Source organism: Triplophysa rosa, linkage group LG2 (genome assembly GCF_024868665.1).
Source record: "Triplophysa rosa linkage group LG2, Trosa_1v2, whole genome shotgun sequence".
NCBI classification, from domain to species: Eukaryota; Metazoa; Chordata; class Actinopteri; order Cypriniformes; family Nemacheilidae; genus Triplophysa; species Triplophysa rosa.
The window spans coordinates 36,179,133-36,206,253 of record NC_079891.1 but is presented as its reverse complement, the minus strand read 5'-3'; the positions used below and the strand labels follow the sequence as shown (position 1 = coordinate 36,206,253).

The 27,121-nt window shown below is 41.3% G+C and overlaps 2 protein-coding genes across 4 annotated transcripts; both read right to left on the bottom strand.

Moving 5' to 3' along the window:
* Nucleotides 1–2,185: 2,185 nt before the first annotated feature.
* LOC130547417 (transmembrane protein 233-like) lies at nt 2,186–6,373 on the bottom strand. 2 transcript variants are annotated; one of them, XM_057323379.1, is made up of 3 exons: nt 6,030–6,373; nt 4,139–4,273; nt 2,186–2,789 (listed from the first exon to the last, which is right to left on the bottom strand). In XM_057323379.1, the coding sequence occupies exons 1-3, from the start codon at nt 6,213–6,215 to the stop codon at nt 2,553–2,555; spliced, it is 558 nt and encodes a 185-aa protein (XP_057179362.1). In that variant the 5' UTR covers nt 6,216–6,373; the 3' UTR covers nt 2,186–2,552. The 2 variants fall into 2 exon arrangements, with proteins under 2 accessions (XP_057179362.1, XP_057179370.1); XM_057323387.1 differs by having other exon boundaries at nt 2,672–2,793.
* Nucleotides 6,374–6,823: 450 nt separating this feature from the next.
* On the bottom strand, nt 6,824–25,234 carry LOC130550921 (RNA-binding protein Musashi homolog 1-like). Of its 2 annotated transcripts, XM_057328455.1 has the most exons (14): nt 25,091–25,234; nt 24,585–24,625; nt 24,055–24,136; nt 23,854–23,938; nt 19,287–19,328; nt 18,774–18,866; nt 12,035–12,083; nt 11,523–11,605; nt 11,327–11,444; nt 10,907–10,987; nt 10,672–10,728; nt 10,476–10,535; nt 9,046–9,200; nt 6,824–8,903 (listed from the first exon to the last, which is right to left on the bottom strand). In XM_057328455.1, the coding sequence occupies exons 1-14, from the start codon at nt 25,153–25,155 to the stop codon at nt 8,862–8,864; spliced, it is 1,053 nt and encodes a 350-aa protein (XP_057184438.1). In that variant the 5' UTR covers nt 25,156–25,234; the 3' UTR covers nt 6,824–8,861. The 2 variants fall into 2 exon arrangements, with proteins under 2 accessions (XP_057184438.1, XP_057184447.1); XM_057328464.1 differs by lacking the exons at nt 18,774–18,866; nt 19,287–19,328.
* Nucleotides 25,235–27,121: the final 1,887 nt, after the last annotated feature.

Sequence of the window (27,121 nt, the reverse complement as noted above, 5' to 3'; positions counted from 1 at the left end):
GGCCGATAAACTCCGCCCCTCATTCGACATGTGTGACGTCGCCACAGTAATCTCCCTCGCTGCACGTTGCTTGTTGCTTTCTTTGAGTTTCACATGTATCACATCCAAAACTGGTGACCTCAAATAAACTTTTAATAGTCAAGTGTACAGTAATCACTGCAGATCAACAAACACACACACACGCGCATGTCTGGTTTACTATCCCCGTGGGGACAGTCCATAGGCGTAATGTTTTTATACTGTACAAACTGTATATTCTATCCCCTATCCCTAACCCTATCCCTAAACCTAAAGATCATAGAACACTTTTTGCATTTTTAGATTTGTAAAAAATATTGTTCTGTACAATTTATAAGCTTTTTTGCCCCTGGGGACCTCAATTTTTGACCTCAAACGGTGACACGAGTCCCCATGTGTTGGTGTGCGTTCAGGTTTAGGTCCCCACCGGGATATACAAACATGAACACACACACGCACACGCACACACACACACACACACACACACACACACACACACACACACACACACACACACACACACACACACACGCACACACACACACGTGCACTGAGTGGGTTGTTCAAGTGTATCACCAGCAGAGGACGACAGAACCCACAGTGTCATCAGGCTCCGGGGTTTTCTCCAGTTTTACGTTTGTTTACTGATGAAGGAAAGGTAACATCAGCTTTATCTATTATCACAGCTCGATCATGATTGAAAACTGCTGGTAAGTGAAGAATTGTTCGATGACAACAGCTTGTTAAAGTTCACCTTTCATCTTACATCTTACTTTTTTACCATTCTTACATTAACATGAATGCATTTGGCAGACACTTTTATCCAAAGTGACTTATATCATTTTATTAGCATGTGTGGGATTGAACCCACAACCCTGCTGTCGCGAGCTCCATGTGCTAAAGGAACACTACTGAGAAATTGAAGTTAAAGGAGCTGTATGTGACACCTAGCGGTTGAGCTTGGTATCGCAGTCCAAATTCAAAATATTGGCGAGGGTTTTTTTCCCTCCTCCTCCTCCTCAGTTTCCAGACACTTACAGTAGTGTAATGGAAAGCATCAACTCTTACACTGTAAGTTTTTCTGATCATTTATACGCTTGCAGTGGTTTTGTTGTTTGCAAATATAACTCAATCAGCAGCTCGTTTCAGAGGTTGTGTCCTCCAGAGGTCGCATTTACAGGCCATGTTGCTGTCTCGTTTAAATAACCGTAATACAATTGTATATTACTCCTCGTAATTTGTAAAATAATATAGTCATTCTTTCTAAGTTTGCAACGTAATAGTACCGGAAAGGGTCTGCTCTGAGCCAGATCGTTTGTTTGCTGCAATATGCAGTGATTGTCGCCAACTGGCAACCGAGCTGTGGAAAACCTTCAGTGGGCGGGGTCACACGGACCAAAACAAAAACACACATTCCGGCACGGAACGCACATTTCACAGTGGAATAACTGGCTATAGCATTGTTTTTTGGACAAACCAATGTATGAACTTAGCATGTTTTCTAAATGTCTACGAACATATTAAGGTATTGTTTTGATTTCATACATTAAAATGATTACATACAGCTCCTTTAATTGCAAAGTGCAAAACGAAACTAATGGCCCTAAAATGGATTCATGTTCTTCATGCAAAATAACATATTTGTTATCTATAAGATGTATTTGTTATTATTTTTCAATATTACTTCAACCCCCACTAACCCTAACGGAGTATCAGCATGTTTTCTTGCGCATGCAGTTACTAAACTGATCCCTGGCTTCCATAACTCATAATCTCACACACACAAACCTAAATCTGTGTGGATGTGTAGATGTTACGTCTGTGTCTGTCATATTATACCTGCTTCAGTTTCAGTCTGTTTTTTGTGTTGATGTTCACAGATGTAGATTTGTGGAAGAATGCTGATCCAGCTCTTCTGTGTCATGTGACCTGTGGATCTGAACAGAACATGCTGGACTGACACTTCAGCATGAGATTACCATCCAATGCTATATATAACACAACATATCCAAATACACATCACACACTCGCACACAAATCTTATTGAAAACACTTCTCTGTGTTATTGTAATATTTCAGTGCAACAGGTGTATACAGAAGTATATTCTGAATTTTACTTGTATTATTATTTTATATATAAAATCTTTTGGTCATTGAAAACAATATTTATTTTTTTATTTTTTTCAAACATGAATTGTAACTTTGAATGATACATCTGACAACACAAACATAAACTGTAAAATAAATTAACAAATGAAGAACATTTGCAAGCTCAAATACAATTGATGTGTTTCACAAACACAAGCAGCCGATATAAAAAGATCTTTTTAGTTTTTTAAACACATATCTAATATACTGGTAGAATTTCGCAAAAGCCAGAACACAAACATGTTTAATATTTACATACTCAAATGTTATTAGCCTACCCCAAAAGAACAAATGATATTTACTGAGTGTAAAGTGCATTATATTGAATTGAGAATTTGTCTGTATGACGAGTTCAATATTTGGGTTAAATGCCACTGTTTCATCAGTTACAATATTATGAAAGCTGTCTTCTGTGTTGTAAACAAATTCTGACTGACAGAAATGACATCATGAGATGAAGCTCCGCCCTCGGCCTCACTGTGACTCTGCTCATGTACAGATGGAGATGCTGAAGTCATGTGACGTCTGCACAGAATCCGTCTGAATCCTCTGAGCGGATCAACATGAGGACGTCTTCTGATGATGAGATCGCAGGACAATGCTCGTGTCATCGGCCTAAACATCTTTCTGAACAAACAGAAACACAAAGACACGTTACAGGGCCGTACAATCATATGTGCATGTGACACTAAAATCTCTTTCTGAAGATGAAACATCATAAGGGTGTCATATTTTTGTCTGTACGATGTCTGTGTTGTTAAAGAGTAAATATTTTGTGATTTTTCAGGTCCTACTTTGGTTTATGGTTTGTACGTCCATACACAGTATAAACATTTTCATTTTCTAATAATATGCAGTTATTATTACCTTGCTTCTTGACTGACTCTCAAATGATTCGTTCGGCGATTCATCCGTCTAATCCCCTCCTTTCTGTCAGCCTACTCTGATCTGACTGGTCAGATGGTCTAGTCTGCTGTGATTGGTCTACCGCCTGCAGTTTCGCAAATGGAACGTACGTAGGCGGGCATTACACGGAGTGACGCAAATCTGAGCCGGAACTGAAATTAGAACGACAGACGACTCGTTCGCATGATTCAGAGTCGACTCATTTTTTCCCAAGCCAATGGCAGCGTCCAAATACCCCCACTTGTGGTCTTTGCACTTGACCACTTGACTTCTTTCATGATGTATTTCCTGTTTTTAACCCAAGTGTTCTAGTGGGTGTGAAGCAAGTGAGCATGTCGTATTTCTAACCCGATGGGACACACTTAGCAAGTGCAAACATGTAACGTTAATTTATGTGGTGTTTCTAATTATGTGATAAAAACAAAAACATTTTGTTTTTTACAAAATACAACTCTGAAGTTATTACCAATAAAATGTGTAACTCGAAATTATATGTAATATAATTATATAGTCAAGTCAGATTTATTTTTATAGCGCTTTATTTGTATTGTATCAAAGCAGCTGTACCCCAAAAAACAAAAGAAAAACAGATGTTAGCCAAACATAGAATAAATAAAGATATAACCTTAAAAAGTAGTAGTATAGGTTACACTGGAAAGCAAAGTGATGCATGATGGGATATAGCCCTGAATACTGCTCAGAAGTGGTATTCAAGATAGTGTGGGTTTAGTGTGCGTTAAGGGCACTGCACTTTGGCGTTTTTAAGACATCGGACAGACGTGCGATCTTACTTCCTGTCGCGTGCACGCGCTCTCAAGTGGCCGCAAGTGGGGGTATTTGGACGCAGCCAATATCTTTGTGATTCGTTCACTTTCGGCTTTACAACTCGGCAGACTGCTTACATTCACACACAGCAACATTACACACGGCACATTGTAACAGTTACTCTTTGAACTACAAACACACAGTGATGGGATTGAAATATGGAATATGTACAGTAGGGCTGTTTGAAGCTGAGCTGTTAGGGTGTGTGGACAGGGTGTGTGTGTGTGTGGGGGGGGGTTACCGTGGTAAAATGCACAGCGCAGAAAATGGTGATGATGATGATGCCAATGATAATGGAGGCGATGGACACATACAGCGCCATCTTTCCTAAGCGCCTTGAACCTTCATAATCCTCCTGCTCATAACTGTTTCTGGACTGAAGACAAAGCACATTTCATGTAGAAAATACACACACATCACCCTAAACCAAACCCTTACACCAACCTTTCTGAATTTCTGTCAGGTTCACTACCGTCAAAAATGATTGACAATTAGCATACAGTTTAGATTGGTGGTATTTTACTTATGTGGTACTCAGGATGTTTCCTATCGATACAAATTATAAGAACACAGCTATGACATGTGATTTTAAAAATATGGCTTCTTTTAAAAAAGTGCTCCTGTGGCTCAATTTGCCCCATGATAGGGGTAAGTTGATCCGCATCAGTGGCTAAGTTGAACCATATGGAGATATACTGAGCATGCAACTGAATATGAATAAAGACCATGTTTTTAAAGATTTACCTTCTAAAAAAGTAATTCAATCATTATTTCCCCTTACAAATGCTAATAGTTATTTTTAAACTATTTTATAACTTAAACAAAATATAACCAAATAAACTTTAAATTTCAATATCTTTCGGTTTGCATTTTTGAAATAACTTGTCTTGTGAAACACCAAAGTTGTAACTTTCCAAAAACAGACTAAACAGAGAGTTTGTTGATTAAAAATAAACGATTGTCTGTTTTTGTAGATTCTATACGGTGCTTTTTAATGCCAAACATGTTAGGCCATTAGTGACTTAAGTTTCGTTGAAATTATACAGGTTTAAAAATTAGAAATTGAAATTAACTTAAGCTTAATTTAAGCACTCAACTTAAGCACTTTGCCCCATAGCTGCCCCTTTGGAAAAAACTAGCTAGATTACAAATTCAGGCTACTATTTAGCCACATTATTTGCATGGTTTTATATGTTGGTAAATCACCAACATGCATCATGAATAATTTTAGACCTGGATACATTCGCTTAGACGTACCAGTCATTACAGCTGATATGCAAAATCGTTTCTTTGACGAGCCAAAAACTGTTTTTAAAAGTCAATTAATGCCGTCCAATTCTCCCACGTGCTTCACATTTTCACATTCTGGCAGAAATAACGGGTGATTCCAAAATGCGTGGTCAAATAACAACAAAAGTGTTCAGTCGCTGAGATGATCAACTTACCCACTGGCTCATCTTACCCCACTCTCCCCTATTCTTGATTTTGACTAAAAATGTCCCCATGTCAAAAATGACTTATTTGATCATCTTTGTGGTCCTCACACACAAACACCTTCAGCGTAGCAGAAATAACTACACAAAACACCACAAATGACATTGTCACCATAGGAGAATATTCAAACAATGCAATTCCCAACATATAACATAAGCTTCTATACATATATCCATATGAATATAACAATAATAAAATATGATAAGTTGTAACTATGTGACTGATAGAGATATTCTGATGATCATTGACTGATGACTCCACAGGTGACACGCGATCATTAGTTTGTTGCTATGCAGTTACATGGCTGTTGCTAGGGTGTTGCATGTGAACTTACTAGCCAAGCCAAAAGAAGCAACGTCAGGTGTCTGTGATATCCCGCTCTACAAATACTCCACCAATCCCCCTTTCTCAATGTAAGTTGATGGAATTTTTTCCCCACGCAATTCAATTCGTCCACTTGTTTATGAAAGTACACTTCTTGTAAACAAGCTGTGTGATCAGAGGTATCACAAACAGTTTGTTTCACATCTCTAACCTAAAGGATGACCAATGTTTTCCATTCTTTCATCACAGGGATGGATGTGATGATGACAGATAAAATCACAAAACAGTTGTGTTGTTTAATCTCACACTCTCACCATTATAGAGAAGACCAGTGCGATGATGTTGATGGGATACGCAGGACAGAAGCAGGTGAGGATGGTTAACAGCAGGTAATTTTTAAGAGGAGGACGCTGGGTCGCAGGGCCAAACCAGGTTCGATATAAATCCAAACTTCCATCCAGTGAACCCTTCACAACCGACTGTGAGCCATTCAGAGGCATTCTGAGAGCCTGATAACAGACCAAATCTTCTGGAGATGAATAACAGATCAAGTGGAAGAAAAACAAAGTACACGTGCTGAAGACAGATGTAAAAGCAGATGAATAAATCTACACGGAGGAAAATGAGATCTGAGATGAAGAGTGTTTGGGGGTTCAGGTCTCTGTGGGTAAGAGGATCAGGGGAGAAATATGGACCTCTCTTTCCCATGAGCACATTCCAAACTCACCAGAGCTTGTGCGTACGTGTGTGTGTGTGTGCGGTATTGGGGTCACAGGGTATCAGGTGTGTGTTATGGGGCACAGACACAAACATCACAGCTCAAAGAGAAAGTTAACGTCTGCTCTCAAGCCGTGGAGCTTTCACGTGATCAGCAAAAACCAAAAATATTTATATCTATTTATTCGTAATGTTAAAACAGTTGATAGAAACTTCTCTAAATATCAGAAACTTGCCGATTGAAGAGCAAAAGGCTTTTTCTCATCTGAATCAGATTTTTACTTGTCAAATGTGCATTACAGAGCAAGCATCCATATCCTGCATAGACGAGACATGTTGAACAGCTGAATCCTGCTAGTGTGCCAAGAAAAACAGGACCGAGACCATAAAATGGAATGCTTAAAAATAATTTATTAGGATCTTTTATTTGAACGTTTCCAGAGGTGGAAAATAAAAAATACAGTCAAGGGACAGTGGACCAGCGAATATGAGCATCAGGTCACAGTGATGACGCACGTCTCCGTGGCAACGGGACAGAGCGTTACCCACTGATGCTTTCCAGTTATGTTACTGATCCCAGAGCCCCGCCCCTTTTACAAATCATCCAAACAAACATCAACAACAAGTACTGTCAAAATCTGAGAAAGGGGTTAAAACAGGTCTTGAAAAATAGAGCTTCTCTTCTGAAAAATAATTTGAATGCCTCAGTCACCGTCAGTTTCAAACAGACTTATTGCTTTAGTTGCTTAAAGAGTTCCAGTGTGTGTGGTGCAGTGCTTTCATGAGGCGGAGGATAAACCTGCTGCACGTGTCACACGGAAGACTGCACATCAACATCTGAGTATAAACACACAACAAAACAAACCCACCACACAACCCAGTTTCAAATATTGTGTAGTGTGAGGCTGGAAATATGATTTAAGTGTTATCTGAAGATTACAGCAGATCACTGACAGACTGAATTCATCTAAACCAGCGTAAATGTGTTCATCTATACTTCAGTATACACTACACACGTGAAACATGTGTGTGTGCGCTGGCACTGTAACACACGCACAACCAGAAAACACACAAAAACATTACACTCACTGAGATGTAACAGCGCTCCCACTACATTGCTTTAAACATTTGTCCTTCATTTAAAAAAACAGCATTGTACCGTCAAAAAATAATAAGAGAGAGAGAGAGAGAAATGTACAATAGTGTTACACTGCGCAAAACATTAGATATATACAGTATATAATATATATGTCCACACAGCCCTCCTCGCTGTCTGGGTCTTTTCCCTTTGATCTTTCAGGAAAACACAACCAGATCTTTTTCTCTAAAGCGGCTAAACGCCTCATAAATGATAGCTTTAACTTTCACAAAAAAAACCTTGAAAACTGAAAGAGAATGAGTAGAAATGGAGGAAAGTGAAGAACGTCCAGAAACAAACTGCCTGCCAGTTTAATTCGACAAAATACAGTCTATATGTTGTACTTTGTGTCACGTGCACAATGCGAGGAACACGTGAATGCGTTCATCATCATATGTTCTGCAGTTATGTCAGCTGAAAAACTTTGTTCCAAACCCCACTGATTATTGCTCACATGCGCAGATATAAAACTGAAAAGAGAATATTGCTTAAACAGAATCTGCTCACGTCACGTCACGACGCGTGTCTGATGTTAAATGCGTTAGATTATCCTCGATGCCTTTAAATGTTGTCCATGTAGACAGCACGCTAGAGTTCGGAACAAAGTCAACAGTCCAATGAGAGTCTGAGAAAGTCAAAACCCCGCCCACAAAAACCCATGGCATATGTACAGTATGTACAGACATTGAGCTTCATTCATGACATGACTGTAAATCACATGTATGACGGATTTACACACGCTGCTCATTTCATGAATCAAGACCCCTCAAGTAAAAACCTAATTTAGCAAAAAATATAAAAACTCTTTTAGCTCTCGACGCTTGGAAATAATTTGACCAATGCTGTGCATTTAAAAACGTACCAAAATATACATTTTTCTCCTGTTCTTATGTAGTAAATTTGTTCATGGTTGTTTACATTAGTTACGAACCTCAATGTGAAAAACACTCCTGATGTGTTTCTCAGCTCTCTCTCTCTCTCTCTCTCTCTCTCGATCACTCCATCCGTTACAGCACGAGTACAGTAAAAACATTCAAACACATTCAGCAAAAAAACAACAACAGAACAAACTGGAAAAACTTGTCAAATAAAAACGGTGGAGTATAAAATTCCTTGCGTGTTTCCCCGTGTACAATCAAACAACATTATTTTCGAGCATGTGACGGCCGGAGAAACGGATGGAAACTAAAGGTGATGTTAGTGGAGAAAAGAGAAAATGAAACGCGAGGGACCGCAGATGCTCGTGACATCATCATCAGTCGTCCGGCGCTGGACGTCCAGTGGAGGGTCTTCAGTGGTAACCGTTGGTAAATGCGGTGGCGATCAAAGGACCCTTGAAGGAGAGAAAGAGTCTTACTGACGTGCACATGTGTCATTCATGTCTTCTGTTTGAAACATCACGTCACAGATGATCAACTCAACCTGGAACAGCTTCACATTTATAAACGTGTGTGTGTGTGTGTAATTGTGCTCACCCCGAGGCCGTGGCTGAACCCTGCGCTGGGGGCGGGGCTTGCCGCACTGATGTAGCCACTGACTCCTGAATCCTGACTGGCTGCTGCGTACAGGTCTGCCATTGGCCCAGGACTGCTGGTACCCAGAAAGCCAGCGGCACGTGAGGGGGTGGAGCCTGTGAGAATGTATAATGCATTATAAAAATAGTGTTAATGTATTATTTATGTATTGTAATGTCTTATGAATAATGGTCACTATAGTTAATACATTATAACACTTATCAATACATTACATTTATTCATTTGGCAGAGACGCTTTCATCCAAAGCCACTTACAAGTAGGAGAATACATTGTTACACTTTGCATTTTGCATTGGTTATAGTTCTTTACAACAACATGTAATATATTCCAATGGTCTGTTTGAATACTGGATTCTGATTGGCTGGAAGGTGTGCATTAAAGGGGTCATTTTACGCGGCTAAAAGGAATATTATTGTTTGCTTTAGATGTATTACAATGTGTCTACACGATTTAAGGTTGTATTTTCCACGTACCGTGCATGTTTGTATCTCCTCTTTGCCCCGCCTCTCTGAAACGCGAGGATATTTTACAAAGCTCATGGCTCTGAAAAGCTAGGTGTGCTATGATTGGCCAGTTCACTACTGCGTAGTGATTGGTGGAATACTGCAATTGTGTGACGGAAATGTAACGCCTCTTACCAGGCTGTGAATCTGAAGCGCCAGACTGTCCTCGCAGAGTTTGAACCGATGGAATTGTCCCACTTTTTAACAGAAGCTGCCGTGCATGGCCGGTCTTGATCGCTCCGAGATTAGTGAAGCAATCGTCGTTAAAATGCTCTGCACAAACTAGCACTTTTTCATTGTACTTCTCTGGAACAGTGTTGAAAATAAAATGTAACCATTCGTTTTTTGTTGACTCATCTTTTGGCAGAGAAAACAAAGAGGCTTTCTTTTGGCAACGGAACACACACAGCGTCTCCACGACATGGCTGCTCCGGCGGCGGTACGATGAGATTAACAAGACCGCCCACATTACTTGCGTGTAGATTTGGGCGGTTTTAGTCAAATCACTCCACGAGCTGACGTCAAGTTGTGGGGGTGTGGTTACACGAGGCGTTTCAGGCAGGTCTGGGTGAGCATTCAAAATACAACAACAAAATAACCCTAGTTTTCACCTGTTTGATCTAAAATGACACTGTAAACATCAATAAAAGCTTGAACTTGGCAAATGACCATGGTATAAATGGGATAATCCACGGCTAGCCGTGCATTAACGCTTGGCGTCGGGTGGTTCTTCGCCTCCTCGTCGTGCATTATCCCTTACATAATGAACGATTAAAAATATATAGAGGTTTAAGTAAAGTGTTATCCAAACTTTTACAGGACTCATATGAGAAGAGACTAAACGTCAACCACAAGAGCGTTCATACCTCTGACCACCGCCGCTGCTGCCGCCGCTGCCATTGGTCCATACGCTGTCAGTGGAATGGCTGGAAGGAAAGGATTGTTTTGTTTGTTCTTCAGACGACATGAAATCAACACTGTATGTGTGAATAATCTTGTTTCCTATTCTCTCCAGTGTGCAGAAGAACTCGAGCGTGCGCGCGTGTCAGATGAGGGACTGACCTGTGATCTCAGGCGGGTGTGTGGACGTCAGAAGCGGCGTCCGCTCTAAATGGAATTCTAGACGGAGCAAAAAGAGCGGATTGAGAACACACAGACACTCATGACTAAACTAACACAGTGTGTAGATATATCTCATGAGTGTTTTTAGGATTGAAGCATCCAGAGAGCGTACAGTACAGTCTGTCAGTGAAATGGTGAAACGGACAGACGGATGACACATGAAGGTGGAGCTCACCTGGGAACTGATAGGTGTATCCTGGTGTGATTCCCGGGTACCCGCGACTGGTGTATGTGGTCGTCTGGAATCCGGGATAACCTGAGAGAGTCAAGAAAACCGCCGTCATGAAGAACAGCTCCAATACTACAGACATCTACAGAATCTTAGAAATGTTTTGGGCTGATTCTGAAAGTGTGATTTAAGGATTCAGCGAGTGATGAAGAGGAATTAAACAAACATGAAGATCTGTGGATTATAATTCTGTATTTGTTTCAGAATGACTTGCGTTTATTGAGCCGAATGCTGTTCTCGTCTCACATTATTTCAACACAACTCACTCACCTTCAGTGATCTCCAGCGTTGATGTTGTAGTTGTGTGTTGTGAACAGCAGGGTGCAGTAAAGTCTCGTCAGCTCATGTTTGTGTTCTTCCACTTACCCAACATACCGATTCCCAACATGAAGGATTCCATCCCATAGGGCATCACTCTAGAGCGCCCACGGGCCGTCCCCACCGGTGACATCACTTCCTTCGGCTGAGCCTTCTTACACTCCACCTTCAGTCAATAAATCACACGCGTGTGTGAAGTGTATAATCTCTCTCTCTCTCTCTGTGTGCAGTGCAGGACACTCACCATCTTGTTGTTAATCTCATGGAAGTGGATCTCACAGACCTTCTCAACAACATCTTCATTCTCAAAAGTCACAAAGCCAAACCCTGGAGAACACACACAAGTGATTTCAGGAGGGGTGGGGGAGCACTTGTATTTGACAGTATACCTCACTGTAATATTCTTCTGCTATGAATGTAATATCACGGTCACATGTTTGTGTAGGTCACTTCAGACCTCTGGAGATAAATCCCCTCACCTGTCCCACCCACTCATCTGTCACTCTCATAGACAAATTCACACCAGGTGTTTCACTACTATACTACTAACCAACACTAAACTTCTCGTACCCTAAATCCATCCATTCATTGCTCTCCTGCGCTCACTTCTGCTCCACAAGAAATCCTCACAATGACTGCATGACATGCACACACTTGACTAATGAAATAATTATATGACTCAACAAACTTCTGAACAGAACTGTGCGTGTGCGTGCGTGTGTGCGTGTGCATGTGTGTGTGGCGTCTCTGCTGTACCTCTGTGCCTGTTGGTGGTTTTGTCAAACATGAGCATTGCGTCATCGACCTGCAGACAAAACACACACAAAAGAGCGAGATGAACCACTCACAGCCATTACACAGCATGAGGCTTCATTGTCAAGCTCCTGAGGAACACAGAGAGCAGCAGATGGAGGGGCCGAGCGAGGGGGGTCAGAGTGGAGAATTAAAAGAAGAGAAACTCAGGCGAGAGAGAGAGAGAGAGAGAGAGAGAGAGAGAGAGAGACAGAGAGAGAGAGAGAGAGAGAGAGAGAGACAAGACAACGACAGAACAGAGACAGAGACAAAGAGCGAGAGCAGAGACAGACACAGAGACAGAGACAGAGACAAGAACCAGAGGAAGGGAGAAAAAGAGAGAGAGAGAGAAGAAGAGAATGAAAGAGAGAGGGAAGCAGAGAGAACAGAGAGAGGAAGAGAGAGAAGAGAGAGAGAGAGAGATGGAAGAGAGGGAAGAAGAGAAAGAGAGAGAGAGAGACGGAAGAGAGAGAGAGAGAGAGAGAGAGAGAGAGGGAAGAGGAGAAAGAGAGAGAGAAGAGGAGAAAAGAGAGAAGAGAGAAGACAGAGAGAGAGAGAGACAGGAGAGAGAGAGAGAAGAGAGAGAGAAAGAGAGAGAGAGAGAAGAGAGAGAGAAAGAGAAGAGAAGAGAGAAGAGAGAAGAGAGAGAGAGAGAGGACAGAGAGAGAGAAAGAGAAGAGAGAAAGAGACAGAGCAGGAGAGAGAGAAGCAGAACCAGAGAAGAGAGAGAGAGAGAGAGAGAAGAGAGGAAGAGAGAGAGAGAGAAGAGAAGAAGGAGAGAGAAGAGAGAGAGGAGACAGCAAGAGAGAAGAGAAGAAAGAGAGGGAAGACAGAGAAGAAGAGAGAGAGAAGAGAGAGAAGAGAAAGAGAGAGAGAGAGAAGAGAGAGACACAGAGAGAAGAGAGAGAGAGAGGAGGACGAAAGAAGAGAGAGAGAGAGAGAAGAAAGAGAACAGAGAGAGAGAAAGAGAGAAGAGAGAGAGAGAGAGAGAGAGAGAGAGAGAGAGAGAGAGAGAGAGGGAGAAATGAAGGTTGAGCAGTGAGATGATACACTAGACATGAGCAAGAGACCAAACACAAATCACTCATGAAGAATCACACGTGTGAACCGCATGTCAGTGTGATTTCATGTGAACACTGTACAGTAAAATTATCTGTAGACAATCACACAAAAACATCGAGGTTTATGATTTAAAGCAACACTAGAGAGTTTCTCGACCTTAAAATATCTCTCTAAAATGATTTTAGTGGTAGGACAACTCTTAACTGGACGAATTTTACTGCCGCTGCTACCCTCTACCGGCTGTAGACTTATGGTAAAGCCAAGACATTTTGTTTCCTTTATTATTTTTATATATTTTTTAATTGCATCGATTTTGGAGAGTTACAGTTACACAAATGAATATGTTTTGTACTTTCATTGTTTTGAATTGAGGCTCTGTAAATGTGCGCTAAACAAGCCTAAAACATTTTTTATTTATTTTCGTTTAAGAGTTTATATATTCACACTAGGCCAAATTCAACACATTTTTTTAAAAAGGCATTGAGCCTACCTTGTGTTCTTTTCTTAATGTAACTCATTGCCTTTCTGTGTTGGGCATTTAACAATAAAAAGCATTTAAAAATATCAACATGTCATTTTAAATCCAACAAATATGCTATAATAATAACCCAGCAACAAGAACTTAATTGTGACTTCCTGGCTGTTGCTGATTTTTTTACGTTTTTTAAGCTTGATGAAACGCTTTATCAAACTTGATTTTGATTTGTGTCCAGTTATGCGCACAGACTCACGCTTTCATTTAAAGCAACTTACAAAGTCTTAACAGTCGTTTAGAGAAATAAAAGCTTGAAGAGGGACAGACGAAATATAGGAGAGTGTTTAATAAGAATTTGAGAATTGAATGAGATCGGATTGAAGGTGAAGAATGAATGCGTGCCCTTTTGTGAGAGAACCAGTAGGTGTCGCTCATGCTCTGATTAACGCAGTGTTTTGGATCGGATGTAAACGTGTACAATCAGAGTGGGGGTATGACTTTTACCTGATTGGTTTTTAAATGTTATTCGTTGCTTTGCACCAATCACAAAGACAATTTAACCGATTTGAGTCAATGACAACATTATAAATTACGGGGTCGACGAGAGTCGATTCCTGTCTTGGAGTCGATTCCGACTTTAGGGATATTAAGAGTACAGAGACTCTCTGAGTCGACTCCTCATCCCTAGTTCAACGCAAGTCTCCAAACCATCACCATGGCAGAGCCAGCAAAAAAAAACAAAGAGGAAAAGAGAGAGAGAGATCGGACACGAGCCTGAACACAAATCAATATCTGACGGACTTGACGCGAGCTCTAACGTTAGCCTTCCTGCTACTGGATTTGAAGTCTTATATGTACATTTTTCTTACCGTCCTGTACTTTTGAGCTTAATAGTTATTAGGCTGTGCTCAGGTTGTTTATTGGCACACTAACGTTACTGGTTCACAATTTATAACCGTAAAGTAGACTAGAGATGATGTAATGTTTCGCTACATCCACACAAAACAGGACTAACCCCTCCCCCAACCCAACCCTTACACCTAAATTACCCCCCCCCCAACCCAATCACAGCACGAGGGTAGCAGAATTCTATGGACAGAAACCGGGTCTCAATAGCTTATGTAGCATGATCGTGCTTCGTCACCAATTGAGTGCTATGCTTGTAAACGATGACTACCAAACCACAATAAATGCTTTATGGTCAAAAGTTGCTGAGTTCATGCACGTAGACTAATGTTATCGGTATCTATAGTTACTGTGCTACCCTGTTGAAAAAAACAGCATATGCTGGGTTAGGTATGTTTTGATGCTGGTTTAACCAGCTAAGGACCAGCACAAACCAGCATCAAAACATACCTAACCTGCTTTTTTCAACCGGCTAGGCACGATCCCCACAACGAGTTGAGTGTAAGTTGCACCTATTACACAGAGCACAACGCCTGGTCGCGAGTGGGTTTCCGAAAATATAACTACAGAAAATTATTTTTGTTGGTTGGTTACTAAACACATTCACGTCCATGCGTTGTGTTTTGGGTGACTGTAAATGTGCTATGTAACTAAAGTTAGCTGCTATGTAGCTAGCACGCTATGCGCTAACGGCTAACAACCATCTGCTACCTCAGAATCTAATTTGAGATATAAGTATAGCCCAGTAGTACACCCCGCGAGAGCCAAAAGAGTGCTTTAGACTTTAGAGTACATGCACAGTTTATGATGTGACGGCGGTTTCTGCTTAAACAAGTGCACGTGTCCCGCGGTGCCCACAGGTGAAGCTTATACAGCGGCCGTATTTACGACACCGATAACAGACAAGTGCGCTTATCCACCACATGGGGGAACCATAAGCAAAAGTTCTCTAATGTTGTTTTAAAAGGGACAGTTCACCCAAAAATGAAAATTCTGTCATCATTTCCAAAACACACTGTATCATATTTGTGTTCTGTTGAACACAAAAGAAGATATTTTGAAGAATGTAGGAGAGCAAACATTTCTGGGGCACTTTTGACTACCACTGTATTTTTTCCTACTATGGGAGTCAATGGGGGGCAAAATCTGTCTGGTTATACGCATTCTTCCAAATATCTTTCTCTGTGTTCATCAGAACAAAAACATTTGTACACATTTGGAACAACTCAAAGGTGAGGAAATGATGACAGAATTTTATTTTTGGGTGAAGTGTCCCTTTTAGGTTGTTAAATGTTATTTATTGTGCTGTTTTGATTAATTTGATTATTAAATGCAGAACCGTTTTGTTTGAACCACACGTGGAGAATGAATAAAGAATCAGTGAACCACCTGATGAAGTAAAGTTCACACACGACACGAGTGCCGTTACTAAAGAAACGTTGTAAGAATTTCTATGAGTTGTTGAGCAGAGACGACAGCAGTGGAGGAGAATTTAAACAAACTCTCTGCCTGCCCCGATCGCTAAAGTTTGCTGTTGCCATAGAGACTCTGAAGTACAATTAGAGGAATGACCCGCCCCACCTCAGCCTTTCCCAAACAGAGAGAGAGAGCGAGAGAGAGAAAACTGGCGAGGTTAAAGAAAGTAAAAAGATAAAAGGATTGTTGTTTTTACTTTGTTAAATATGTTTTAGTCTTCTATAAATTAAGCTCTTTTACTCGTGTTATTGAAAATGAGATCACTCCGATTTAAAAAATTTGTCAAAAATCATTTTTTTTTATTGTGCATTCCAATTAATATCAATCAAACTGAAGTTGGTTTGTTTTGATTTCAGCCATAATAACTCTAAAAATACAGCTAACTAACACAATAAAACACAATAAAAACATCATAAAAACAAGATTTTTGAAAATATTTAAAAACGGAGTCATCTCATTTTGGAACCAAACTCTTCATATTTTACTGACAATTCATCATTGACAAGGAATGCCATTACTGATAAAACCACTTTAGCAACTGCATAGCAACACCCTAGCAACCACCCACAACACTCCAGCATCTCTTGAGGAGTGCACTGCTGTAATGTTGTGTTTTTGTGTCGTGTCCATCAACACTACTGTAGTGTGCTAAAACACAGATCTGCATGTTTGAAATTCACTGCACGATCAAACACCAGACCGTGTGATAAAACTACACACGTGTTCTGTGTGAGGGATTCCAGCAGCAGCTGACGTGTTTAATGACCATGAGAAAGGTCAGAGACTCTCAGACCGGTCGGGTCGCTGTCAAACACACATTTACACTCTGACATTTAGATCGTTTTTACTTCCGTATTTCGACGCATTTCCGAGTGAAATAGAACTTCAAATGAGAAAAATAGTGGCCGTGGCTTTCATCTTTCTCTGTGATTTGATTGAATGTATAAAAACAGCCGTTGCATTTTGAAATGAAACTGGCAGCAGACTGACAGTTGAAGGGGAGGAGTTAACGGATGCTCCGCCCAAGCTGTCTGACATGCGTCATTTGGATGGATTGACACTACAGGACGGAAGTGCTGAGTTATGAGGGCACACGAATTTTAAAATGAGAACGACTCACATTGATAAACTATTTACAATAAACGCTGCAATATTTCATGAAAAAATAGACATCGTCATTTTTAATTTCACTGGGACTTTAAACGCTCACAGAAACATTTCTGACAAATTCAAACTTTCTTTTTTCTCTCTTGAAACGGAGCAGCAGACAAAAGCTCCAGTGAAGCTGTGTAATCCTCCTCTCACGGCTGACTGAACGCTTACTTCACCCCACCGTCTCTCTCTCTCTCATCATATGTATTGTTGTGGGACGGGGCTCTTGGGGACGGTCTGTTCTTGTCTTTTGTGAGGCTGATCATATTCCATTTTCATACTGTGTCTAACAGATGAGGACAATGAAGGACACCGAGAGAGTTTCCCGGACGGATCAGGTGATGTTTAACTCTCACGCTGTTCACTTTATCAAACTTCACATCCATGACTGCTTTTACTTCTCTATACAATCAAAAATCTAATCCAGAGAGAAGAATATTACAGATCCAGACCTGCCTTGCCACTGCATCGCAACAACAACACAACCTCTTTTTCACTTTGATTTCAGTAGCAGAGACAGTGATGAAAGTTTCATGTGTCTGTGTTCTAGAAAGTGTGTGTCCAGCCAGCAGACAGGTGCACACACACACACACACACACACACACACACACACACACACACACACACACGGACAATACGGCCAGCAGGTCACCGTGGAAACGAGCTGTAGAGGGTGGGGGGGCAGCAGCTGTTCCATTAGATAAGTTCAGATTCTGAGAGCCCCCTCCCTTCACACATCACTCCTCTCATTACCACCTTTACATGATTTACCACGGTAAGAGCGAGGAATGAAATCTTTTCAGGCCGGAGTCAGAAGAATAATCTCTACTATCACATTAAAACACATTTATAAAAGTGAAATCGATTATGAAATCACAAACAACATGTTTACATATCATTTGTTACAGACCACAATAAATAAATAACTTGGGTCACAAAACCAAACGTTGTCATTCACTTGATATTCTTCCAGGTTTTATTGCGCATGATTTCTGTGTGTTAATAAAGAAATGAAATGACAGGCTCGTCTTTGTAATCTTGAAAGTGAATGAAGTGGTTCAGTGTTTAGGACTCTTGTTTGGTCAGGTCACTTTTCAGTCCTTTAAACTTCTACAACTTCACTCTGTAGTGTGTAGTGTCCGGCCTCGCTCGCCCCTCTCTCTCTCTCTCTCTCTCTCTCTCTCTCCTCACACACTTTATAAACGCTCCGTTGTGTTCAGCGCTCTGATCTCTCATACACAATCACAACAATCGTACTGTCATATTCACACACACACACAGTTCTGTGGCTTCTCATTTTCAGTCATGTTTGTTTCAAGGAACATAAGAAACTGCATACAGAAATGAAAAGATCACGGATTGTTTTCTTTGTTAAAACAAGAGTTTGATGTTCAATTTAAACATCATGACTTCTTCTGAACCCACACCAATAAATGAAACTAAACTATTAAAACACCTCAATCATGACACACAATTATTATCCAATCACACGAGCCTTGATGAACAAGAACCAATCACAACAGAGGCACACAAATACGCAGGAAGAAGAAGAAGAAGAAGAAGAGCCATTGTGACTCGCTCATGTCAAACACTAGTCTGTGACATTAGAAAGAAATGAAACAGAAGCTCACTTTTCCGAACTGATCGAAATACTGCTTGACGTCTTCAATGGTGGTGTTGACTGAAAGTCCTCCAACAAAAATCTTCTTTGTTCTTGTAACCAGCTGTTAACACAACAGAGAGATCCGTCACACAAAAACATGACGGCCAACAATAAAGGCTGTAATGAATCTGTATTGCACTTCATGGTAAATTCACGCTTTGGACACAAACATCTGCTAAATGCTTTAATGCTCAATTCAATTCTATTCAAATCGATTTCTATTGGGCTCTCCACAAGTTTGCATCGTTGCAAAGCAGCTTTACACAAAACACATTGTAGGACAGACAGTAGAGACATCAGTAAAAAAACAGTTCAGAAATAAATAAAGACATCGTTGCGATCCATTAGAAATACCATTTCTGTTTCAATGTTCAATAGCACACAAAACAACATTCACAGTACATAAAACGTGCATCAAACCAATGAAAGTATCTGCAACATAAGCATAAATAATACATTTGTGTGATGAGAGAAAACTCACTTTGGGTTGAGCTCTGCGCGGGAAAGCCACTTTCGGGTCAATCTGAGAGAGAAAAGCCATCCGATTTACTAAAGACACGTCATGATTTCTCATTTTAAACCCAGCAGATCAAGAGTTCATGTTATGTTTTATTATTCCTATATGAATTCCTCTACGGATTCATTAAACGGATGATTTTAGAACTTGTTTATAAAGTGCAAACAATGCAGTTCTAGGGGAAACGAGTCTTGTGAGCAGAAGAAAATGGCAGAAGTTATATTAAACATCACAATGGAAATGTGAAATGAAATTCCCTGTGTCGGGTCTGACCATCTGATGTCATCAAGAATTATTCTGACATTCGTTTTATTTTGCTTAAATATTTGATTTGTTGTGTCCAGATACTTTAAGAGAACGTCTAAATGTGATTAGATGGTCTGCATGATTACATCAAAACTCATTTCCTGCAGATCTCAAAAAGAAAGGAAGTCAATTCGCACTCGCTGGAAATAACATTTTAACAAGTATGTAAAAAAAATGGTACTTTCAGAATGAAATTCTGTCTTTTGAACACACGCGTGTATGCGAACAGGTTCGTTGTATCATTGATCTTCCAGCGAAATTCTGCTTCATGAAACTTCATTTAACAAGCAACAAAATCTATATGAGCAGAACTAGATGAGTTCATCTCCATCCTAATTCTAGAAGTCATTTCTATCAGCCCAGGTCATGCTGTTATTCACTGTCATTAAATCTAAATCACCGACTGCATCCATCCCAGCAGAATCTAGAGTTTTAATACTACACTTCAAAATCACTACATTACACACATACACACACATATATACTGTATATAGTCACCTTCTGATGCCAAACCACGTCCCAACCTGCACACGAAACAAACAGCACACATACATACACAAAGAACAAGATCAAGATGCCAAGAAATCTGATTGAGCAAGAAGTAGCAGTACGTTATTTCCATTGTGGCCTGCTCGCTAATAACAGTGATAAAACGCTCTTTTAATGCTAGCACGAGAACCTTTCTTGATCCCTTGCGAGAACATCAGCCAAAGTTCTGCACATTGCTGTAGTGCCAAAAAGTATTTTCTTCTGTTATTCTGTGTCAGAGAGACAGTAAGAGAGATGAGAGCAATTCACGAGCACAAAATAACAAAAAACTGAATGAATACAAGAGAGAGAGAGAGACTCAAAACCTGTTAGTGTGTGTTTGTATATCCCGGTGGGGACCTAAACCTGAATGCACACCAACACATGGGGACTCGTGTCACTGTGGGGACCAAAATTGAGGTCCTCATGGGCACAAAAGCTAATAAATTGTACAGAACAATATTTTTGGAAAATCTAAAACTGCAAAAAGTGTTCTATGATCTTTAGGTTTAGGGATAGGGTTAGGGATAGGGGATAGAATATACAGTTTGTACAGTATAAAAACATTACGCCTATGGACTGTCCCCACGGGGATAGTAAACCAGACATGTGTGTGTGTGTGTGTGTGTGTGCGTGCGTGCGTGTGTCAGCAGGAAGCCCCTCTGCTTTCATTAATTATGAGGACAAAGATGAACCCCAAACAGATGGGATGGAGAGATGGACACCCCCTCATGATACACACACACGCACACACACAGCAACACCCTGACAACCATCCCCAGAAAAATTACCTGAGCTGTCTCAAGTCAGCTCAAAACACCGAATCTGTCCAGCGATGACTGTCCAAGACTTTAATGATCATAATAATAATAACACCATGAAGAGTCAAAAAGCCCCTGATCATCAGATTTGACCAAAAGTAAATCACAGCTGAACGGCCAATAAAACTGAAAAACTACAGACAAACAGCTGCTGTATTCCTCATGACAAGCGTTTACGAAGCAGACGAGATTTCTCTGTTTAATATACAAATAAAGTTATTTCAAGTGCAAGTACAACAAACTTCATCAAATTCAAAATCTGACATATTTATAAAAACTTTATTAAAACTTTAAAATGATTTATGTGCTGTAACAAAATACAAGCTACACCTACACAACTGAACAAGATTTACAGGGATGAGCTGAATGATTTCTGTGATAATAAATGTAAGATAAAGACTTCAGCTCGTTGTTCAGGAGAAAATACGGTGTGTTTATGAGATCTGACCTCACATTACTAAAGTCTCGTGTTTCTGTTCTCTCTCGCTCTTCATGAGAAAACATTCTCAGCGTGGTACATCTCTCAAGCTCGCCGTCTGTCTCACGATATCCTCTTTTCATTTCCCCGCATGAATCGCAAGACAAGACGCATGAGAACACAAGGAGGGCGAGCGCAGAGACTATACCGTCACGTCAACCATTTGACACAAGCAGCACATCAAATAAACCATCAGAACTATCACGACACAACTGTGTCTTATTTATGAAAACGGCTTCCTCTTGTTTGTGAATTCCTCCACATGTGCTCTTTCAGACCCGCTGGAGCGACCTAATAACAACACAACACCCCCCACCATCAGTGAGCCCAGGAAAACATCAACACAACAGAGACTCGCATAGCACCCGAAAGAAGCATTCAGAGCCATCAATACATCATTAACACACACACAACTTCAGGTTATTATAGGCCTCCTGTTAGACATCACTACCGATATCACAAACCCGTGGAATAATAAATAGTGCTCCACTTCGCGTCAGGTGGTTCTTGGCCTCCACGTCGTGCATTAAGTAAGGGATAATCCACAGCTAGCCGTGCGTTAAAGGGTTTTGATGCACACCTTCCAGCCAATCAGAATCCAGTATTCAAAAAGACCATGGTATAAAACCCTTTAACGCACGGCTAGCTGTGGATTATCCCTTACATAAATCGGGGTATTTTATTACGCCTTAGAATTCGGCTCAGCCAATCAGAATCAAGCACCAGAACTGACCGTTTTTATATGAAATGTTTTAGTGGTACATTTACATTTATGCATTTGGCAGAGGATTTTATCCAAAGCGACTTGCATTGCATTGCACGTTTCTGAGTATGTGCAATCCCTGGGATGGAACCCATGACCTTGGCGACGCTCTAACCACTGAGCCACAGGAAAGCTGTACACTTCACACTGCTCAACATGAACCAAATATAAACACATGAACCCAAAGTTAATTCTTCTTACTAAACGCACACAATACACGCTCCTATTGGGCGTTCAAAATTATTTCAGCAAAAGACTTTCTTAAGGACCGCTTATACAGAACGCAAGCTTTTCACAATCCAAAAAAACCTCAGTAAACACAATCCAGAAAAAAAAACACTGACTGCATTTTTCCTGGTTAAACATCCTTTTGTTTCGATGCATTACAGAAATAAATAAAAATGTTGTTTTATGTAGACTGTAGGTTTGAGCACTGGAACAACATGTTACAAATAAAGCAACAACTACACAATCTGTTTGGATGATGTGTCACACACTACATCAAAAAATGATAATGTACCCTTAACAGCACTAAATATCGTGTGCAGTGCACATCTACGGTCAGGCCCGTGTGCACACTCTCGGATGGATAACCAACAAAGTTGTTATGGTGACGACAGTCCCACATGGCGACTGAACCCATGAGAAGGCCCCTGTGACTAAAGTGTTGCCAGGCGAGCGTCTCAGCGCTGTACAAACCCTTCCTGAACACATGAACACCAGCAGACCACGACACAGATCAAATATTACAATAAACAAATACACAAGAGCTGGGGCCGTCTGGTTTTGTCTGACACAGCCGCACAATCTCTGACAAAGAGCCACGAATGACGCTGTTGGACTCACATATTCAAACACGACCTGAGCACTTATTCAAATAAAGCCATCAGACGCGATGCTACTGTGCTCGATGAAGAGTCAAAACATACATTAAAAATCACACACTAACACGTTATCTACAATGCCGTTTACATTGACAATTCTTTTTGTGACAAAACAATATAAATATACATCATGTGACTTTTATAGTCTATAAGCCAAGACACCAAATCTCTGTGTTGATGCTAAAGGTTTTATCAAGTTTAAAGTCCCCGTGAATCGGAAGTTGAGATCGTTTTTACTTCCGTATTTCTCTGCGATTTGATTGGATGTATAAAACAGCGTTTTTAAATGTAACTGGCAGCAGACTGACTGACACTTGAAGGGGAGGAGTTAACGGATGCTCCGCCCAAGCCATCTAACATATGTCATTTTACAGCATTTTCAGATTATGAGGGCACATGAATGTTAAGAAGAGAACGACCCACATTGATAAAACTATTTACAATAAAGGCTGCAATATTTCATGAAAAAATAGGCATCGTCATTTTTATTTTACTGGGACTTTAAGCTCCAGTGCGCGCCCCCGTTGCCCCGGTGATGTAGAGCGAGCAGGAACGCGTTCATGTGGCGCGCAGAAAGAGAGTGAGACAGATATGGCGGCGGAATGGAGCCGCGCATGTGAGTTACAAAACTTTCAAAAAAGAACCTAAATAAACCTGCTGAAGCGCGTGAACTAGAGATCACGAGAGGGTCACTTTAATTCTCGGTGTGTTTTGTGTATGATGGGATGGCAGATGAAAGGTGTGAACTCACCGTTTTTGAATCCAGCTCGTGTCTGTTTTGGGCCAAAACGTTATCCACACCGGTTTGATCCAGGTAGGTGACAAACCCAAACCCCCTGTACAAAAAGGGCGACACATGCACGCGCATTATGTGTACGAAGTTACAGACACACAAACAAACAGGTCAGCAGCGTGGCGCGAGCGCGCAGACGGGTGCGCGCATCACTCTCACCTCGAGCGCTTGGTAACCGGATCCCGCATCACCATGCAATCCTTCACCTCTCCGAATTTACAGAAGTACTCATTCAGCCCCTCTGAAACACAACACACACACATTATAAAACAGAGTTCAGTCGTGAGAGATGAGCAGCTAAACATGTATAAAGCACTCTCTGTTTGAATCCGCTGCATGTGCTCGTCATGCTCTATCAGAGGTTTTCCACACTGCGCGTTCCCGTTTATTCAAACACTCCACCGCTTCCGCGCGCCCTTGCGTTCACCTCCAATCTCCAGCAACTCGTATATGCGGTGGCTTTCGAGGAAACCTCGTGAGTTGGGTTAAGTCCAGGTAAACACTGGTCGAGACATATAAGTCAAAGCTTTGATTTCACGACCCGCGAACTGTGTCGCTTTCCGTTTCTACACGGAATCGGTCCAAACATGAAACGAATAAAAGCTGCGTTGAAAACAAGCCACGCAAGCGCAGGGGAGTTTTCTGTGGAAGTAGCAGGCACGCAGGACAGAAGCTCGCGCGTGTCTCACCTTGTGTCGTCTGCCAACTCAAGCCGCCGATGAACATCTTGCTGAAAGATGAAAAACACACAGTTAGAGATCCCGCAAGTCTTCGTGAACCCTGTTGATGAAGGTTTCGTAGCAAAACAACATCGCGTAACAAACCAAACAAAGGTCACTGAATGAGTGGAAAGTGAATTTCGGCCATGTTGATGCGCGATGGATGAATGGAGCGCCGTTATGTCCGATGAATTGCATGCGTCCTCCTCACTATAAAGTAACAAGTTGACCGCGTCCTCTTTCTAAAGGTGAGAAATACAGCGCAACAACACAACACGATGGAAAAACCGACGTAACAGAGCTCGTGTTGAAAGAGGGCAAATAGAAACAACGTACGCCTGAGAGTCCGCGCTGTTTCGCACGCGCGTGTCTCTTTTGTCTGTGGTGGTCTCTTTCCATCCTGCTCCAAAACTCTCAGCTTATAAATGCGTGTTGTGTGTCTGTGTGCCCACGGAAAGTGGCGTGTTTTATTTTACCAGGGGTCGTGCGGGGAGTCCTGCGCGGTGGACGACAGGCTGCTCTGACTCCCTTCCGTGTCCATTCCAGTGTCCCTCTGTTACCGGACTGAGATCCGAAGGGGAGCCGGAGTCTCCAGCTCGAGAGAGGGTGGCCCGAGGGGGGTGGGGGAAGGGGGGTGTCTGTCTGGAGGAGGAGGGCCCGAGCGTGGTTTGCGCACATTCTCGGACCCCGCCCCTTTGCTTGGTTTGTCCACAGACTCTCCCACCCTGCCCCTCCCGCCCCGCGCTCCTCGTTCCCGCCCTCTTTCTTGTTTTGTACAGTAGTGACGGCGAAACGTGCTCTGTGCAGATGAATGCTTTAGGAAAAGTCGATTTATAATAAAATAGATGATAGAATAGACAAAGCATTGGGCAAAGAACACCACGTTCTGCGTTTCTGTCTGAAACGAGTGAGTTTCTGGAGTTTTGAATGTTAAAGTTTTGATTGTAAATGTCTAATGGAGAGGTTTGTGTCTGTGGATATGCTAATTGTGAGTTTGTTCAATGCAAATGGCAGTGAGAAGCACAGGTGAGTGCTTCACATCACCTGAATGGGTGCGCGCGCGCGCGCGTGCCCAGTGAGGTGTGTCTGTAGCCCAGCAGCAGGAATATCACGGAATCAGAGGAAGTTTAGTGATTGGGTCTTGATTTCAGCAGAGATGAATGAGCAGGAAGTCAGGAGCATGTGATTGGTAGTTTGCATGTGTGGGCGGGACCGGCAGACAGACTGACCGCAACCATTTGTGTTCCTCGGGGAGTTCTGCATTGTTCCTTACAAACAACAAAACCTTGTGTCTTATTCAGGGGCGCAGATGGGATTTTTTAACTGGGGGGACCAAGCTGTCAGCAAATGATTTCAACTCGGTTAGTTATTTTGTGTAATTTGGGCTTTAACTAGTGTTCAAGTAATTACTTTGCGTAAGTTGGTTTGTAATAAAAAGCCATTGGAGGATTCTTATTTGAAATCATGAATAAACAACAACGAACAAAGGCCTCTCTGATCAACACTAGCAGTGCATGATCAAACTGTTATTTGTCTAGTATGCCAATTACCCACCAAAACTTCATGCCTTCTGCAAAATATGTTTTATTTAAACATAAATCAGTCAATTTACCTCAGTCAACTTATACAGCACATTGGGTTAGATGATAATGTTATGCCATGACCCTAATTTAGTATTGCAAGTCCAGATAAATTATTATTTCCTGACGATAAATTGTTTGATTTATGCAACCATTCTTTGTGTAAATTCGCTATTTGCTTCTGTCCACTCACCTAATTGCATAGTCATGCTCTCCGCGTTTTGCTGTTTGCTAAGTGCAAAAGACTAGCTATACAAATAAATAACAAAACTGATCTGCCACATCTGGGAAAAGTCAACAGGCATAGGACACTTACATTGTTTGGTTTTTGAAAAAACGAGGTGATTGTTTTTTGTCTCTTCATTGCCTTTGTGTGGCAGTTATGCAGTCCATTTCTTTCAGTCCATAAAAATCACCAGCTCAGTCATCGATAATGGCATTTGATCACTATGGTTACCGCTACTACAGGCACAATCGAGGCAGCCAACAGCTCCTCGTAGGACCGGGGGGCGGGGTCAGGAGTCGTAGCAGGCTAGCAGCCAGCAGCACACAGAGAACGTAAACGTCGGTGGACGACTCGATTCTGAAGCATTGACGGCAAAATAATGAAGGAGCGGCGGGCCTGTCCGCCACTTCTTAGGCTAACGTACATAGCGGAAATCCTGATTAATCCTCAGTTTGTCTGTTTGTAGCCTTTCGTAGGGAAAGTGAGGAGGACAGATCGGGATCTGAGGGGGTCGTATCCCCCCCGTCCCTAGTGCTATCTGCGCGCCTGGTCTTGTTGTTGTCATTTTTGTCTTTACAAAAAGATAAGCAAAGAGGGACATTTACTTGAAAGCTGAAAATGAATCAAATTTGTGAAATAAAATAAAACATTTAGTGGATCTTAATGTAATTCTCTTTTTTGCGCAGAATTTGAAAGATGTC

Bases quoted from the DNA above. Each gene is read 5' to 3' on its own strand.
- LOC130547417 (XM_057323379.1), bottom strand. From the start codon at position 6,215: ATGCCTCTGAATGGCTCACAGTCGGTTGTGAAGGGTTCACTGGATGGA. The intron at 4,274-6,029 runs GTGAGAGTGTGA...CTTTGTCTTCAG, and splicing joins CACTGGTCTTCTCTATAATG to TCCAGAAACAGTTATGAGCA. The intron at 2,790-4,138 runs GTAACCCCCCCC...TTGTTCAGAAAG, and splicing joins GCGCTGTGCATTTTACCACG to ATGTTTAGGCCGATGACACG.
- LOC130550921 (XM_057328455.1), bottom strand. From the start codon at position 25,155: ATGGACACGGAAGGGAGTCAGAGCAGCCTGTCGTCCACCGCGCAGGAC. The intron at 18,867-19,286 runs GTGAGTTTTCTC...TTGTGTTAACAG, and splicing joins CGCGCAGAGCTCAACCCAAA to CTGGTTACAAGAACAAAGAA. The intron at 12,084-18,773 runs GTGAGCTTCTGT...TTTTGTCTGCAG, and splicing joins ATTTCGATCAGTTCGGAAAA to GTCGATGACGCAATGCTCAT.